General features: G+C 43.1%; 2 protein-coding genes across 2 annotated transcripts; both read right to left on the bottom strand.

Moving 5' to 3' along the window:
- Positions 1 to 244: 244 nt before the first annotated feature.
- LOC143282186 (uncharacterized) lies at positions 245 to 7324 on the bottom strand. The gene is made up of 2 exons (XM_076587763.1): positions 5749 to 7324; positions 245 to 3739 (listed from the first exon to the last, which is right to left on the bottom strand). The coding sequence occupies exon 2, from the start codon at positions 3671 to 3673 to the stop codon at positions 2408 to 2410; it is 1266 nt and encodes a 421-aa protein (XP_076443878.1). The 5' UTR covers positions 3674 to 3739; positions 5749 to 7324; the 3' UTR covers positions 245 to 2407.
- A 288-nt stretch (positions 7325 to 7612) lies between these two features.
- LOC143282187 (uncharacterized) lies at positions 7613 to 14801 on the bottom strand. The gene is made up of 2 exons (XM_076587764.1): positions 14457 to 14801; positions 7613 to 12489 (listed from the first exon to the last, which is right to left on the bottom strand). Exon 2 carries the CDS (start codon positions 12421 to 12423, stop codon positions 11080 to 11082), a length of 1344 nt encoding a protein of 447 aa, XP_076443879.1. The 5' UTR covers positions 12424 to 12489; positions 14457 to 14801; the 3' UTR covers positions 7613 to 11079.
- Positions 14802 to 18298: the final 3497 nt, after the last annotated feature.

Genomic DNA, 18298 nt, shown 5'->3' on the forward strand with positions numbered 1-18298 from the left:
CCCCCCCCCCCGCCCCCCACCATGACATCTCACTCAATACACACCACAATCTCTTTAGACTTTTTCTTATACTAATCTGCCTTCCCTCTGATACATAACATGAACACTTTTTTACACTAATATTCACATGCACTCCCTTTCCTTTATCCACTACTTGACTCCTTTCGTCTAAAAACACTTACAGTGAATAGACGTTAAACTGAAGATAACACAGGTTGGCATATAGATAGATAGATAGATAGATAGATAGAGAGAGAGAGAGAGAGAGAGAGAGAGAGAGAGAGAGACAGACAGACAGACAGACAGACAGACAGACAGACAGAGAGTGAAAGGTGGGAGGGACAGAGAAACGGGGCAGAGATAACGCCAACAATAACGATAGAAAAAAAAACCAACAAAAAACCCGGCGAACTTTATTCAGGTAAAGGCAGAACGATCTGTGCTAAATGGGGTCACACTGTGAAGAAGAAAAGGGGAAAAAAAGATAATACGAAACAACAAGCTGGCTGACAGCACATACCCACGAAACACACCAACACTTGAAGAGAAGGGAGAGGTGAAAGGGGGTGAGAAGACTGGAGAGCGCTGGAGTGGGCGAGGGGCAGGAGAGAGACATACAGAGAGAGAGACGAATCGGCCGGGGGTGACAGGTATATATTACAGAACATGAAGTGCTCCTCAAACACTGATAAAAAGATTTTCAAAAACTGTCGCTGTCTCTCTATTTCTGTGCCTCTGCCTTTCTGTCTTTTTCTGTCTCTGTCTTTGTCTCTCAGTCTCTGTCTCTCATCAGCCGTCCTAAATGTCATTTCCGTTACAAATAAAGCTCTTTTGTCTGGTATGCCTGTTTGTCTGTCTGGGTGGGGTGGGTGGCTGGATGTCTCCGTAGCCTTTGTCTCAGTCTCTCTGTCTGTCTATCTGCATGTCTAAGTTTCTGTCTGTCTGAGCTTCACTTCCATCCTCCCCCACTTCCTCCCCCACCCCGTCTCTCTCCGAAACAATGGTTACAATGTAGCTGTTAAATAGCAATTATCATACTATCCGCGGTGCTGTGGCATACGACTGTGGCATACACAACTTCTGTGTATGGACCACCGATTATAAATGGCTGGAATATATCGACTTTTCAAAAGCATTTTTCAAGCTTCCATAGTGCAAGTGTGCCTGTGACAGACGTTTGGAGTCTGCATAATCTAAAAATATATTTTTTAACAATTAATGAAAACAATGCTTGCTGATGTGAAGTTATACAAACTCTGCATTTCGATACAATGCCTGAAGAATCAGACCAACCAACGAAAACATAGGAAACTCCAGCATCATCCAAAGCACACACATGATGATGTTCATCCTTCGGATTCGAAGATGACCATGGATTTAAAGATCAGATAGAAGATCGGTGGCTGTGGGTCCGGAGGTGACTGATGAGGCCAATCTGGGTCCTGAGGGCTCGCCCACATGTGGGACACAAGTGAGTGGGTGCTGTCGTGGCAGTGGATGTTGCTCGGGCCTTGCGCACAGAACGCTTTCGTTTCACCACGGTGATGAGCCTGGCTTCAGCTGCACCGACTTCTTTAAGAGTTACCGCCTTTCTGATCAGCTGAGTCCATAGTTATATCAACATCAATGGCCCCGCTCTGTTCTCCTGCTTGGAACATTTGTACATGAACTACCGAAATCAACGAAAACATGGGAAGTCCAGCATTATTTTCAGCGTACACATTCCAATATAACCTCTCCGATTAGTTGAATCCAGTTATATTTAGTATTAATAACTTTCAAATCAGGCTATGGCAGTCAAATGATACACAAAGATTAACAGTAACTTTCAGATGAGGCTACCTGAGTTAAATAGTACACAAAGATTTCAATGTCTCTCAAAGGAGGCTGGGAGAGTTAAATATTATACAACAAATTGCTGTAACTTTCATAGAAAGAAAACAGTTGTCGTACAAGTGGTCGTACAAGTGGATAAAAGCACAAAAAAGAACAAAGCACTAAGAACCCGTGTACAAGCATATAGGAAGTGTTCAGCAGCAGTGTTGTGAAGGTGTGTGCTGCTGTAAGAGTGAAAGTTGCGGTACTTATTTCCTGCTCAGCATTTTATTCACATTGTCTAAAATGTTTGCCATCAGAGACAAACATCTTGGGCACCATTGTTTCTGTTTCATTAAAGCAACGTGGGATGAAAGTGAGTTCACACATAACATTCTTCTACCCTCCCCAATCCAGACACTCACCCCCACCCCACCATAATATTCTGATATCTGCAGCACAGAGGACAGGAGGTGCCATGGGGGAGAGAAGGGGTTTTGGGTTTTGGGTAGGGTTTATTTTTGTACTTGTGCTATCTCTTTACTTTTGGGGGCAAGGTGGACTTAGATGTCACCCACGTCTACAGCTGACCTTAACCTAAAGTTTCAATGAACTCAATATCTTCGTCCATTTTGGGTAGCTGCATCCTGGCCAGAATGTTGTTTATCCCCTGACGTTCCCGTGCCGTGAGATGACATGTGGATGATGCTGTGTTGTCCTCAAACCCTGGCACGCTGCTCTGGGACCTCTTGCCCATGGACTTCAAGGCAGAGTCCAGATGATCTCTGGAGATGTGGATAAAATCAAACAGAGCGCCAACCACTCGAATAGGATCTGCAACAACGTCCTCGTACCGCAACACGGGAATAGGAAATCTCTCGGCCTGCAAACGTTGGACCATTCTTATTTGTGAGCAGGTCATCGATGCGAAAATCTCAACGTTTGTTAAGTCCGGAACCAGATCTTCCAAAGCTGCTTCCAAAGCAACAATGTCAGAACTGGCCAGAGTCAGCCATGACAACTTCCCTCGTGACAACAGCTGTTTGAATGACCTGATCTGTTGTGGTAGACGTCTGAACATGAACACGTGTCGAATTTTAGGACATACTTTGTGGATGTCTCTTATCAACATGGAGCAAATTGATCGCGTTTTGATGAAGACATGTTCTGTAGCAGATAGAGAACAGCCTCTGTGTGCTGTGGCATGGTAAACCAGTGTGTAAATAGTGCTCTGCAGCAGTGTTTTCCAATACACATTTGCCATCATGACTATGTTCAAGATGGCGTCTGGCTCGGCCACACAAACCACACCAGGAACACCTTCCATCACTTGACACAGCATTGTTGATCCACATCGGCCTGTACTGGACAACCATGTGACTGGAACTCGGCAATCTTCGGCAATTTCCGCCGCCAGAACGTGGAACCAATGATGAGACGTCACGTAAACCTCCTCAGCGTGGAAAAACTGGGCCATATAGAAGAAGGGCGAAGTTTCTGATCTGTAGCAGTTGACTCCTGGAGATGTACGCACGAACAATACGCAGTCAGGCATCACGCAGTACAGCGACACATCAGGTTTCAACAGAACATCTAGCGAGGACAGCTTTCGCTGACTATACACCAGAAAATCTTCAGCAGAAGTTGGTTCAGTCAGGTCACTTTTCCACCTCCACACAACACTGCCGCTGACGACACAGCTCTCCCTGTTGTGGAGCTCATCAAGGCGCTTCCTGGGGTCTCTGAAGATCAGCCTCTGAAGCAGGACAAACAGACAGCCCTGAAGCCAATGAACAGCAGAACAGCCGACAGAGAGAAGAGTACGCCTGCACCAGTTCAAGATGTAGGACACACCCATCCTGTCGCCTCTGTCCTTGGGCAGAATCTTGCAAGTGAAGCTGGACGTTCTGTCAAACGAAATCCTCTGAAAAGAAGAAACGGAATTCTGAAGATATCATGGAGAATACTGCAATAAGTTGCCTTCTTTTATTAACCAACCTACCGACACACTCACACACGCACACACACGTGTCCGCGTGCGCGCGTATATACGAATGCGCTGATACGAACGAACGCATGAATGCACTTATGCAAACACATGAACTGTCTAAAGACAATTTTGTGAGCAGACGTAAGATTGACCAACAACATTGACATACACACACACACACACATACACACACACACACACACACACACACCTGAAATAGGAAATCAAACACACTCAGTTTTGCATGCTCTCGTGCGCAAACAATGATTTGTTTTTCCTTCACAGCAATTGTTCTCCTCTCCTCATCTAACACAATTGAAAAGACCTTATAATAAAGAACAAACGAACACCTAAAAACACTGTCACTTGGTTAGGATGGCCAAAGGACGTGACAACAAAAGACAGCGGTGAGGTTTCGCATAACCAGTGAAGACCTGGGTGACATTGCATACACTGCCCCACTTGGTATCGGGACAAGGTCCCCCCCCCCACCCCCCACTATACCTTTTGAGATGGTGGTGTCTGGGTGCTAATCGTTTAATGAAATTAGAAAACCCGGGACCTGTGTGTAGCTTGCACATCGCTTTCGTGCAGTAACCCCCTCCCCCTCAAAGGCAACAGAGCTTTGGCTCTGGCATGGTTTTTGTGTGTGTAGAAACAATAACGACGACAAGCTGTCATCGAGAAAGATACATGCCACAGAAAATAAAGGGGGAAAAAATGTGACGCTGCTCTTTGGTGGTACACTCTTCACTGGGAAAGAAGCAGGGATTTCACGTGCAGCAATGTATTGCGACAATACAAAACAATACAAAGTCCTGTCTGTTTTCCTTGCTTTTCCACTCTTCTCCTGCATTTTTGTTGGAGTGTCAGTCTGATCGGTTCTGGGTTCGATCCTAGCATCAGCAACTGCAAGGTTAAGGATAAACATTAATGTTGCTGATGTCTATGGACAACATAATTATGTGCTGGCCTGATAGTGCCTTCACCTCTTCAGCGTATTTGCGCTGGAATATATGATTGACAAACGATAAAAGATACAGTAGAAAATGTATTTACTATCATATTATGATTATGATAAAGACATAAATACATCTTGTGGTGGCCTAGAGGAAGCGCTTGCCTAGAAAGCGAGAGAATCTGAGCGCACTGGTTCGATCCCCGCCCAGCCATATTTTCTTCCCCTCTACTGGACGCTGAGTGCTGGTCTGGATGCTAGTCATTCGGATGAGATGATAAACCGATGTCTCATCTGCAGCATGCACTTATTGTATTGTATTGTATTTTTCTTGTTATCACAACAGATTTCTCTGTGTGAAATTCGGGATGCTCTCCCCAGGGAGAGTGCGTCGCTACACTACAGCGCCACCCATTTTTTTGTATTTTTTCCTGCGTGCAGTTTTATTTGTTTTTCCTATTGATGTGGATTTTTCTACACAATTTTGCCAGGAACAACCCTTTTGTTGCCGTGGGTTCTTTTACGTGCGCTAAGTGCATAGTGCACACGGGACCTCGGTTTATCGTCTCATCCGAATGACTAGCGTCCAGACCACCATTCAAGGTCTAGTGGACGGGGAGAAAATATCGGCGGCTGAGCTGTGATTCGAACCAGCGTGCTCAGATTCTCTCGCTTCCTAAGCGGACGCCTAGAAAAATTCTATAGAAAAATCCACTTTGATAGAAAAACAATAAAATTGCAGAAAAAAAGAAAGAAAGAAAGAAAGAAAGAAAAAAAAAGAAAAAAAAAGGTTGGCACTCTCCGTGTAGCGACGTACTTTCCCTGGGGAGAGCAGCCCGAATTTCACACAGAGAAATCTGTTGTGACAAAAAGATTAACATACAACACAATACTGGGGACAAAAACACAGTGAGTTTCAATACACAATGTGCATGGGAACATGAAATGAGAAACAAATATTAAGTATTGCAAATTAAGAACTGACCTTTAGTGAAGAAATGAGTCAAATCTGGAAACTACAGTGACGAGCGATACCCACTGGTTCGCCGCTGTAAGTTTCCTTTCAAAGTCACTGACAATAATTGGGGACTGACGACCTATCAGCCTGACGATCTAGTTGATATCTCTGTCGATTACTGCTCTGTTGCTCGAAGCTTGGAGTCCGATGTTGAAAATAAAATCTTTCAGTCTTTCAAGTAGTCTTGCTGTGAAATGTACTACAACTCACCCGACTAACCTAGATACTTATCTCTGCACAGAGGAGACCCAAAGGCTGGGCTAAGAACAGGGTCAATGGGTTGACAAATATATGTGATATTCATGAACACGAAGTAGTAACTGAAACATGCAGGTCGCAGTGTGGTGAAGTTGTCGATGCAGTAAAGGAAGAAAACAAAAGACTAGAAGAAGAAGGAGGAAGAGGAAGTGGAAGAGATGGAGAAGGAGGAGGAGGAGAAAGAGCAGCAGCAGCAGCAGAAGAAGAAGAATGTGGGGGAAGAGGGGGGGGAGAAAAAGAAGAATATTGCAGGTGGGGAGAATTTGGAAGCGTAAAAAGGAGAACGCTTTGTTTTTTTAGATTAAAAAAAAGGCATCTGATTTTATTAGACATGATAAACTATTGCATTGTACGGAAAATCAAGGCGTTAAAGTTGAGTGTTTTGCATCACTAAAATCTATGTATACTTCAGTGTTGTCATGTATTCGGGTTAACTACGAACTTATGTAGATGTTTGATACTTCTTTGGGAATGAGACAAGGATGTGTGTTGAGCCTAACGCCTCAGTTTTTATAAACCAGTTAACGAAGGGAAACAGGGGGTACAGTTACTCTCAGATGTCATGGAGTTATTTATCTTGGCCTTCAGGATCAGTTTAATGTTTAAACAGATTGCAGTATTGGTATGAAACTAAATGTGAACACTGACAAAACCAAGGTTATAGTATTCGGAGAGGGAGGATACTTGGGGGGAATGGAACTTGGTAGATGATTAATGTTACTAGGGGTTTAACTTTACAACCATGGCGAATGAAGAAAAGTACATTACATTTAGCAATGAAGGGAAAGAAACCGGCTACACAATTTAACAGTGTCTTCCAAAAATAAGAGGAAATGCCCGCAAATACTTCCTTTAGAATTTTGTACTCCTAGATTCAACTAATATCATTATACTCAATCGAGATATGGGTATTAGACAGATTGGAACATTTAGAAAAAAAATGCACCTGTTAGCATGTAAAATATTACTGGGTGTTCCAGCCAAAACGCCTAGCAAAATGGTACACAGAGATTTCGGCAGATATCCCTTTTTTTTTCTTTTCTTTTTTTTTTTGCTGCCCCATAATCTGCGCCGTTTCAGTGGCATTACTCCCAAGCCGCTCATTTAGATTCCCCCATACACGGCCACACCCGGGTTCGTCCGTCGCAGTTCCAGCGTCGGCAGTCCACAGGGAACTATCGATGTTAGGTCGCCTGGAGGCCACACACCAGAGGAGACCCTGCACTGCTGCTGAGTCACTTCGGTGGTGTTCAGTGGTGCCTGTTCTGTTTTAACGTACTTAGGACACCACCTACTAAGCCCCCTACTAACGACAATAATGGCTTAGTCGCGGAGCCAGACTGAGTGAGCGTCTCTCCCAGAGTGGAGACCGCCACCACGTCCCTCAAACAACAGCCCCCCCCCCATGAATCTGCCGACACTGACGACATTGACAGGACTCACCCCAAGCACGGAAGTGGAGGGGTATCGAAACTGAGGTCACCATGAGAGCAGGGCATGAAAGGCCACACTTTGAGACTATTTTGTTTATATTGATGACGATGAAGGAGGAGGATGACGATGATGATGACGATGTTGCTATGGAGGTCCATTTTGGTTTGGGACTACGTGACAAGGCTGTACTCTACGCTTCCTGTCATAATGATATCCCGGCGTTAACCAGGCCCGAGAGATACAGACACTTGCAGTGTTGGTCAGGTAATTAGAGCAACACACCCAAAGACGCATCCTTGAAGTGGATGACACTCGACTGTGTGGTTCCAGTCTCCCCATTTAAGCCCACAGCACACTTAACTCTGGGTAGGAGCCGGCCATGGGCCGAAAAACCCACCTCCGCTGGGATTCAAACCCGTGTCCTCCCAGCCGTCAGTCCGCGACGCTAACCACTTCGCCACGGCGGCTGGTGATATCCCTTATTTGTCAGTTCCTATACATGTTTCATGATTTTGGTTTATATTGCTACAAGTAGAAATTGAAAGATTACCACATCAAGCATATCAAATGCTGTTGGGTATGAAAGACGAAAAAAAAGCATTCAACTAGTTTTAGTATTGTTTCGTTGCAACAAGGTGTAGGAAATGTAAAAGCGTTCTTGGTATATTCAAACAGTGATTTGTTGATAAATTCATTCAAGAATGGAATGGCACTGTCAGAGTCCATAACAGATATGAAAATAATAGATCATGTAAGACTGTGTATCAAAATGAGAGAATAAGTTAGATATGTAAACATAATGCTTCCATGTTGCCATTACACAAACAAGATTCTTTTGTAGCTGTATGTTTGAACCCGAGTAGTGTATATATTAAAAGGGGATGGTACAAAAGAATTACTGATGTACTGAATTAAAGAAGAGGAAAGATCCATGCACTGGCCAAGGACATATAGCAGGCCAGTCACAAAAGGCCTTTTCTTATTGTTTTATTACAATATTATGAGAAGTAAAGAAGAGGAGGAGAAGAAGAAATAAGACAATGCCTGAAAGACATAACTAACAAAGGTCATAAGTACATGTCAGTAATGCAAGTGGATAGTAAGCACATGTGCATTACAATGGAAACACTGTCACATGGTTTGGGATAAGCAACAACATAACATAAATGATGCAGGTGTGAAGACCAAACACTGACAGCAAATGGCATTTCTAAGACTTTTAAACAGTGTAGTTAAAGTGGTTAAAGCTAAGCTGATTTAGTAAAAGTACAGTCAGTGTAGATTTAAGTAAAGCTCATGCTGTGTCAAAGTGACTCAAATGAATCAGTTTATCATGTAGCACTATACTGTAGTAAGCCATATAGGAGAGAGCATGATAGCTAAATTACAATCAACAGACTGTGATACATATCCAATAGTTTTAACCACGAAACGATATTAATCCAACACTACCTTGTAATCACCACAACAGAATACTACACACACACACACACACACACACACACACACACACACACACACACACACACACACATTATTAAGCATACTGTAACTGTGTGATTGGTAGTGCTGAGAATCAGTGTAACACTGTAGCAGTACAACGTATAGCATGTGAAATGATACATGAATAATAGAAAACATAACAGAATCAGTGGCTTTGATATTAAACACTAGCAAACTGAGAGACCAGACAGTTAGTACTCAATACAATGATTGGAAGAACTATCATGGCTTAACCAAGTGGCTTCAGCTAATGAATGACTTACACAAGTCATCGGGTTGTGCCAAACATAAACACAATAAAACAAGCACAGCCTGAGTTCAACATTTAAATCTCTCCACCTAATGTGGGACACACAAACACTAACTTTTCATTAGATACATTTCACAGCTAAGTACAGGCTGGTCAGTGCACACATGAGAGGAAGGGACATCCGCTAGAATAATCTCAAACAGACTATCACAGTATCAGTGGGCAGAGACGTCACTGATTGTGACGTTGAAAAGAATTAAATATAATACTGCTATGAGCATATGACAACATGGTGATTATCTAGATCAATCATAGCCAAGCTGTGACTACATGTCAAAGCAATAACTGAAGCAAGTGTAACTACTTTAAATGCTATCAACATACTCATATGAACAACAGTACTGTGTTGAAAAAAACAATTTACAAATCATCAATACATTTTAAATGCAGTACTTACAGTAGAGTATTAGGCAGCTGACTGTGTGTGTGACACGCTTGATGTGTGTTTGAGAGCGGCACCTCGGAAAGTGACCGGCAGACTCTTACGTTTCAAATTCGAATCTGAATAGTGTTATGCCACAGGAGTTACCTCCTCATGTCAATGGTTGGTTCACAGTCACTGCAGTGAAACTGTTGTCCGCTTTAAGGCATGTGTTGTGAGTTTGAACTACAGTTAGTAGCCAGCTGAGCACTTGGCTACACAATTTTTATACCACTGAATAACGAGTTGGGGAATTTTACACAGACACAAACCAACTTCAGTCTCAAAAACAGATTCAGGGAGACAAATTTGTGCAACTGCTCTGGAAGACCATTAATGATATCAATCAGAATGAAATGTAGGGGATTCAGTAAAGATTAAACGAAAACGAAGTTTTTTCAAGCTGTACTGATTGTTTGTCTTTATATTTTCATGCCTTTATATTGTAGTATAGCTTGATTTATTTTGAGCTGCAGAACATCGCTTCATAGCACATGAAATTACATTGGTTTATCTCTTATTGTATTTGTCACGCACATGACTTTCAGTTCGACAAACACTCGTTTCTGATGGAGAGCAGAAATATCATTTATGTTTCATTGTTTCATGTAATCACACGTAAGCCATGAAGGCTTTGCCTCTTGTTTCAGTCACGCGCACGAGATTAGGAGAGCTGAATAGCATACAAAAAAAAAAAAAAAAAAAAGAAAAAAGAAAAGAAAAAAAAGTAATCATCAACTGAGGTTAGGTGAATTAATTACATACATACAAAGAGTTCCATTAATATTCAAATGGGGCTAGGTAAGCTTAATAATATACAAAGAACTACAATACCTTTCAAAGAAATAAAATCAATGTGGTACAGGTGAAAAAAAGTTAAAATGAACACACACAAAGAACAGGCTTTTGTTTCTCGGAACATATCAAGTACCTGTATGCAAGCATATGGGAAGTGATTAGCAGTAGTTGTGAAGGTGGGTGCTACTGAAGGAGTAAAAGTTACGGTAGTTATTTGTTGTTCAGCATTATATTGTCCTTGCCTGGAATGTTTGCCATTAAAGAAAAACACCTTGGGCACCTGTGTTTCTGTTTCATTTAATCAACCTGTGATTAACGTGAGTTCACTCATATCAGCATTCTTCTGTACTCCCCAATCCAGACACTCACCCCCACCCCACCATAATATTGTGTTATCTGCAGCTACAGCTCAGTGTGTTTTCATTTCACTTTTAGGCACAGAGGACAGGAGGTGCTGAGGGGGAGAGAAGGGGTTTTGGGTTTTGGGAAGGGTTTATTTTTGCAGTTGTGCGATCTCTTTGTTTACTTTTTGAGGCAAAGTGGACTTAGATGTCACCCACGTCTACAGCTGACCTTAACCTAAAGTTTCAATGAACTCAATATCTTCGTCCATTTTGGGTAGCTGCATCCTGGCCAGAATGTTGTTTATCCCCTGACGATCCCGTGCCGTGAGATGACATGTGGATGATGCTGTGTTGTCCTCAAACCCTGGCACGTTGCTCTGGGACCTCTTGCCCATGGACTTCAAGGCAGAGTCCAGATGATCTCTGGAGATGTGGATAAAATCAAACAGAGCGCCAACCACTCGAACAGGATCTGCAACAACGTCCTCGTACCGCAATACGGGAATGGGAAATCCCTCGGCCTGCAAACGTTGGACCATTCTTATTTGTGAGCAGGTCATCGATGCAAAAATATTGATGATGTTTAAATCCGGAACCAGATCTTCCAAAGCTGCTTTCTCCTCTTCAGAACCCAAAAACAAATATCGAAATGCAAGGTGTCGGAAAAACGGTGTTAAAGAAGCTACAGTGTCAGAATTGACCAGAGTCAGCCATGTCAACTTCCCTCGTGACAACAGCCGTTTGAATGACCTGAGCAGTTGTGGCAGACGTCTGAACATGAACACGTGTCGATTTTCAGGACATACTTTGTGGATGTCTCTTACCAACACGGAGCAAAATGATCGCGTTTTGATGAAGACGTGTTCTGTAGCAGATGGAGAACAGCCTTTGGCTGTTGTGGCATGGTAAACCAGTGTGTAAATAGTGCTTTGCAGCAGTGACAGGCAGCAGTCCGATGTTTTCCGATACGCATTTGCCAACATAGCTATGTTCAAGATGGCGTCTGGCTCGGACACACAAACCACACCAGGTACACCTTCCATCACTTGACACAGCATTGTCGATCCACATCGGCCTGTGATAGACAACCACGTGACCGGCACTCGGCAATCTTCGGCAATTTCCGCCGCCAGAACGTGGAACCAATGATGAGACGTCACGTAAACCTCCTCAGCGTGGAAAAACTGGGCCATGTAGAAGAAGGGCGAAGTTTCTGATCTGTAGCAGTTGACTCCTGGAGATGTACGCACGAACAATACGCAATCAGGCGTCACGCAGTATAGAGACACATCAGGTTTCAAGAGAACATCTAGCGAGGAAAGCTTTTGTTGACTATGCACTAGAAAGTCTTCAGCAGTCGTCATTTCAATCAGGTTATTTTTCCACCTCCACACAACACTGCCGCTGACGACACAGCTCTCCCTGTTGTGGAGCTCATCAAGGCGTTTCCTGGGGTCTCTGAAGATCAGCCTCTGAAGCAGGACAAACAGACAGCCCTGAAGCCAATGAACAGCAGAACAGCCGACAGAGAGAAGAGTACGCCTGCACCAGTTCAAGATGTAGAACACACCCATCCTGTCGCCTCTGTCCTTGGGCAGAATCTTGCAAGTGAAGCTGGACGTTCTGTCAAACGAAATCCTCTGAAAAGAAGAAACGGAATTCTGAAGATATGCTGGAGAATACTGTAATAAGTTGCCTTCTTTTATTATCCACTCTCCCGACATACACACACACAAACACATGAACTGTCAAAAATCAATTTTATAAATAGACGTAGAATTGACCAAAAAGACACACACACACACACACACACACACACACACACATTCACACACACACACACACACACACACACACACACACACACACACACACATACACACACACAGACACCTGAAATAAGAAATCAAACACACAGACTTTTCACAGTACACACTCTCATGTGCAACTGAAGAATGATTTTTTTTTCTTAAAACAATTTTCAGTCCTCCGTCTACTATTGTTAAAAGTGAAAAGACGTTAATTAACGAGCGAACGAATGAACACCTATGATAACTGTTACTAAGATGTCAGGACGGCCAAAGTACGTGACAACAAAAGGCAGCGGTCAAGTTTTTTTTTTTTTTTTTTTTTTGTGTGCCTAACCAGTAAAGACTTGACTGACACTGCATACACTGCCACACTTAGTTTCGGGACAAGGTTTACGCCATGGCCCTTTAGGCTGATTACGATCACTCACTCAAGGGGCCGATCCCCTATCCGTCTCCAAAGTACGACAATCATACATACAGACACAGCACACAGAGACACAAACACACACGTACACACACACACACTGACACACACATGCACACAGACATAAACACACTCAGACACAGATAGACACAGACACACAAACACACACACAGACACACACAAACACACACACATACACACACATGTGCAGCAGTGGCCCAGTGATAAAAACACCTGTCTTGGAAACAAACAATCCGATGTTAGACTGAAATAAGGACCAGGATTATTACTACCCCCTCCTCCAACCCTCCCAATACACCTTTTGTTATGGTGGTGTGTAGCTGCTAGACTTTTAATGAAATGACAAAACCCGGGCTCTTATGTGCAGCATGCACATCGCGGACGTACAATCACCCCCGATAGCAATAGAACTTTTTCTCTGGCATAGCACAATCACCCCCAACAGCAATAGAACTTTTTCTCTGGCATAGCACAATCACCCCCAACAGCAATAGAACTTTTTCTCTGGCATAGCGCAATCATCCCCAACAGCAATAGAACTTTTCCTCTGGCATAGCACATTCACCCCCAAAAGCAATAGAACTTTTTCTCTGGCATAGCGCAATCATCCCCAACAGCAATAGAACTTTTCCTCTGGTATGGTACAATCACCCCCTATAGCAATAAAACTTCTCCTATGGCATGGTACAATCATCCCCAATAGCAATTGAACTTTTTCTCTGGCATGGCACAATCATCCCCAACAGCAATAGAACTTTTTCTCTGGCATGGCACATTCACCCCAAACAGCAATAGAACTTTTCCTCTGGCATGGCACAATCACCCCCAACAGCAACAGAACTTTTCCTCTGGCATGGGTTTTGTGTGTGAAGAAACAACAATGACACGCTTTCATTGAGAAACATACATGCACACAGTAAATAAAGGAGGAAAAAAAAGGTGACGCTGCTCTTTGTTGGTACACTCTTCACAGGGAGAGAAGCAGGGACTTCACGTGCAGCAATGTATTGCGACAATACAAAACAATACAATGTCCTGTCCGTTTTCCTTGCTCCCCCACTCTTTCTCCTGTACATTTGTTAGAGTGTCAGTCTGTTGGTTCTGGGTTCGATTCCAGCATGAGCAACTGCAACGTTAAGGACGGACATCAATGTTGCTGATGTCTGTGGACAGCATGTGTGTTTTCGCGGGATATGGTCATATTCATACGATAAAGATCCCGTAGAAAACGTACATATGATAGACATAGATATATTTTTGGGACAAAATCAGGGTGGGTTTCAATTCATATAGTTGCATGATGGGAAAATGAAATGAGAATAATATATAGTAGTTAAAAATAAGAACTCACCTTTAGTGAAGGACTGAGTCAAATCTGTCTGGAAACCACAGTGAAGAGTGATACTGGCTGGTTCGCCACTGTCGGCTTCCTTTCTAGGTCAGTAACGACAACAGGGGACTGACGATCACTTATTTGACCAACGGCCTGTTTGATATTTCTGTCAATGAAAGCCCTGATATTCGAAGCTTGGAGTCCGATGTTGGAAATAAAATCTACCAGTCTTTCAAGCAGTGTTGCTGTGAAATGACTACAGTTCACCTGACTGACCTAGATATTTATCTCTGTAAAAGGGATACAAGGACAAGGCAAAAACACAGTCGATGGGTTGATAAAATGTGTGCGACATTCATGAGCACGAAGTAGTAAGTGAAACATCAAGGGTGCAATCTGGTGAAGTTCTCGACGCTACTAGAAAAGGAAGAAAGTAAAAGACTAGAAGAAGAAGAAGAAGAAGGAGAAGAAGGAAAGACCAGAAGAAGAAGAAGAAGAAGAAGGAGGACGATTATTATGGGCACATTATTTAAGTGTATATTCATCACGATTGTGCAATTGTTTGCTAGCTGCTTTATGCAACACAATGTTATCAAATGTCATCCCACTCATCCATCCTTGCTCATTCTATTGTCGGTTAAAGCTGATGTATATTAAACTTTACCGAGTTTTCAGTCCTCTTCCTCACGCACGCACGCACACTCGCATACACGCACGCACGCACACACACACACACACACACACACTCTCTCTCTCTCTCTCTCTCTCACACACAAACACAGACACACACACACACACACACACACACACACACACACACACACACACAAACACACAGATAAACACAAACGAATGCACACGCGTGCGCACACACACACACACACATACACGTTTTGGAAGCATGAAAACACACACACACACACAAACACATTCTCCCTCTCTCTCTCTCTCTCTCTCTCTCTCTCTCTCTCTCGCACACACACACACACACACACACACACACACACACACACACACACACTCATAATACTCGTGTCCGGATACTGTCGTTTAGACTGTGTTTAGACTTGAAATGTAGGGGATTCGGTAAAGAGTGAACAAAAACGAAGTTTTTCAAGCCGTACTAATTGTTTGTCTTTATAATTTTCATGCCTTTGTATTGTCGTGAAGTAGGACTATAGTGTGGTGTAATGTGGTGTAGTGTAGTATAATGCGGTGTAGTATAGCTTAAAGAAGTGTTGAGCTGCATCACATCACTTCGCAGCACTTCAAATTGCACTGGCTTATATCTTATCATATTTGTCACGCACATAACATTCAGTACGAAAAACACTTGTTTCTGACGGACTGCGAGCAAAAGTATAATCTACTTTGCTATAGGCATGTAATGACAACCCGCTGCCTTTATCTCTCCTCCCCCCCCCCCCCAACCCCTTCCCCCCCCCACACACACTTACCCTCCATAATCGGCGTCAACGGTTTTGTTGTTGTTGTTGTGCGGCAGTAATCACACATAGCTATGAAGGCTTTGCCGCTTGTTTCGGTAATATGTGTGTGTGTGTGTGTGTGTGTGTGTGTGTGTGTGTGTGTGTGTGTGTGTGTGTGTGTGTGTGTGTGTGTGTGTGTGTTCGGACACACAAGCCGTACCAGGAACACGTTCAATCACTAGATACACCATCGTTGATCTGCATCAGCCCGTATTACACCTTGTGGCCGGCGCTCGGTAATATTCGCACGCGCACACACACTCATACATGTTTCGCATGAAAGCACATACACACACACACACACACACACACTCTCTCTCTCTCTGACACACACACACACTCATAATACTTGTGTCCGGGCATTGTCTTTTAGTTTGTGTGTTCCCTGTTGTTTGGTTAATTTATTGATAATTTGAATTTTGCCAGGGACAACCCTTTTGTTGCCGTTGGTTCTTTTACGTGCGCCAAATGCATGCTGCATACGGGACCTCTGTTTATCGTCTCATCCGATTGACTAGCGTCCAGACCACCACTCAAGGTCTAGTGAAGAAAATACCGGCGACTGAGCAATGATTCGGACCAGCGCGCTCAGATTCTCTCGCTTACTAAGCAGACGCGTTTACCTCTATTCCACTGATATATATGAACTCACGTATATCCTAACATTTGTAACATATAAAGAATATAAAGAAGAGAAGGAGAGAGAGAGAGAGAGAGAGAGAGAGAGAGAGACAGAGACAGAGACAGAGACAGAGAGAGACAGAGACAGAGAGAGAGACAGAGAGAGAGACACACACACACACACACACACACACACACACACACACACACACACACACACACACACACACACACAGACAGACAGACAGACAGAATAGCTGGAGTTGTTCAGTCGATTTGCTCTCAGACCAAGTAACTGGACAGTTTCAAATAAGCAACGTAAAATGACTTTGAGAAAGAAAGATTTATTTTGAATGCGCAACACATTTGAAACTATTATATGAAATTTGAATCAGACATAATGTACATAACACACCAAAAGCGTTCATACAATAACTGTAACTAACATAAAAAATGTTTTCCAATGGCAACAGTACACTACAGAGTTACTACTACTACTACTGCTTCTACTGCTACTACAACTACCACTGCTGCTGCCGCTGCTCCAGCCAAGATTAATAATAATGATATAATTACTACTATGACTACTATTACTAATGATACTACAATAACTACTACTGCTACTATTGCTGCTGCTGCTACTACTTCTACTATGATTACGATGATGGTGATATTAATACTAATTATCTCCAAGAAACTAAAACGACAGAACATGACGACGAGTTGGGGGAATTTTACACAGAAACACAAATCAGCTTCAGTCTCAAAAAATAGACCCAGGGAGACAATCTTGATACAAGACACGAGTTACCTCCCTCCGATCGAGTTCACAACCTTCCGGAGTTCTTTCAGATTCTGTTCGTGAAACAAGCATTTTGCTGACTTCTGTGCAGTTGCTCTGGAAGAACACAATGATATCAATCAGCATGAAATGAAGGGGATTCGGTAGATGTAAAACGAAAACGTAGTTTTTTTCAAGCCGTAATACTTAATCATCTGAATGATATTTTCATGCCTTTGAAGTGTCGTGAACTATTACTATAGTGTGGTGTAATGTAGTGTAGTGTAGTGTGTGTAGTATAGTGCGGTGTAATGTGGTGCAGTGTAGTGTAGTGTAATATAGTGCGGTGTAGTGTAGCTTAGTGTTGAGTTGCATCACATCGCTTCAAATTGCACTGGCTTATATCTTATTGTATTTGTCAAATACATAACTTTCAGTTCGACTGACATTCGTTTTTGATGGAGAGCAAGGATATGATTTGGGTCGCGATGGGTAACCCACTTCCTCCGTCTCCACACCCCCCTTACCTTCATTGGCGTTAAAAGGTTATAATTATTGTTGTTGATGTGCAGCAGTAATCACACGGAAGCCATAAAGGCTTTGCCTCGTTTCAGTTGTGTGTGTGTGTGTGTGTGTGTGTGTGTGTGTGTGTGTGTGTGTGTTTAAAAGCATCTCTCCACCTGAGTATTGAGAAATTCAAACAGATGAATAAACCATAATCATACACAAACACAGCTCATACAATTCAGTCAACGACGCATTCACCCAAGCATTCCACACACAGCGACGCACACACCCCACTGCGCGCGCAGAACAGTCAGACAGCACACACACAGATCACAGACAGACTCTATGATTACACCCGCGTGGTGGGCTAAGCAAGGGAAATAATGAATCCGCACTTCTGAACCCCCACCCCCCACTCCCCCGCCAACTTCTTCGTTCGAATTCTACCCCTCGCTCTCTCTGTG

Source organism: Babylonia areolata, chromosome 5 (genome assembly GCF_041734735.1).
Source record: "Babylonia areolata isolate BAREFJ2019XMU chromosome 5, ASM4173473v1, whole genome shotgun sequence".
NCBI classification, from domain to species: Eukaryota; Metazoa; Mollusca; class Gastropoda; order Neogastropoda; family Buccinidae; genus Babylonia; species Babylonia areolata.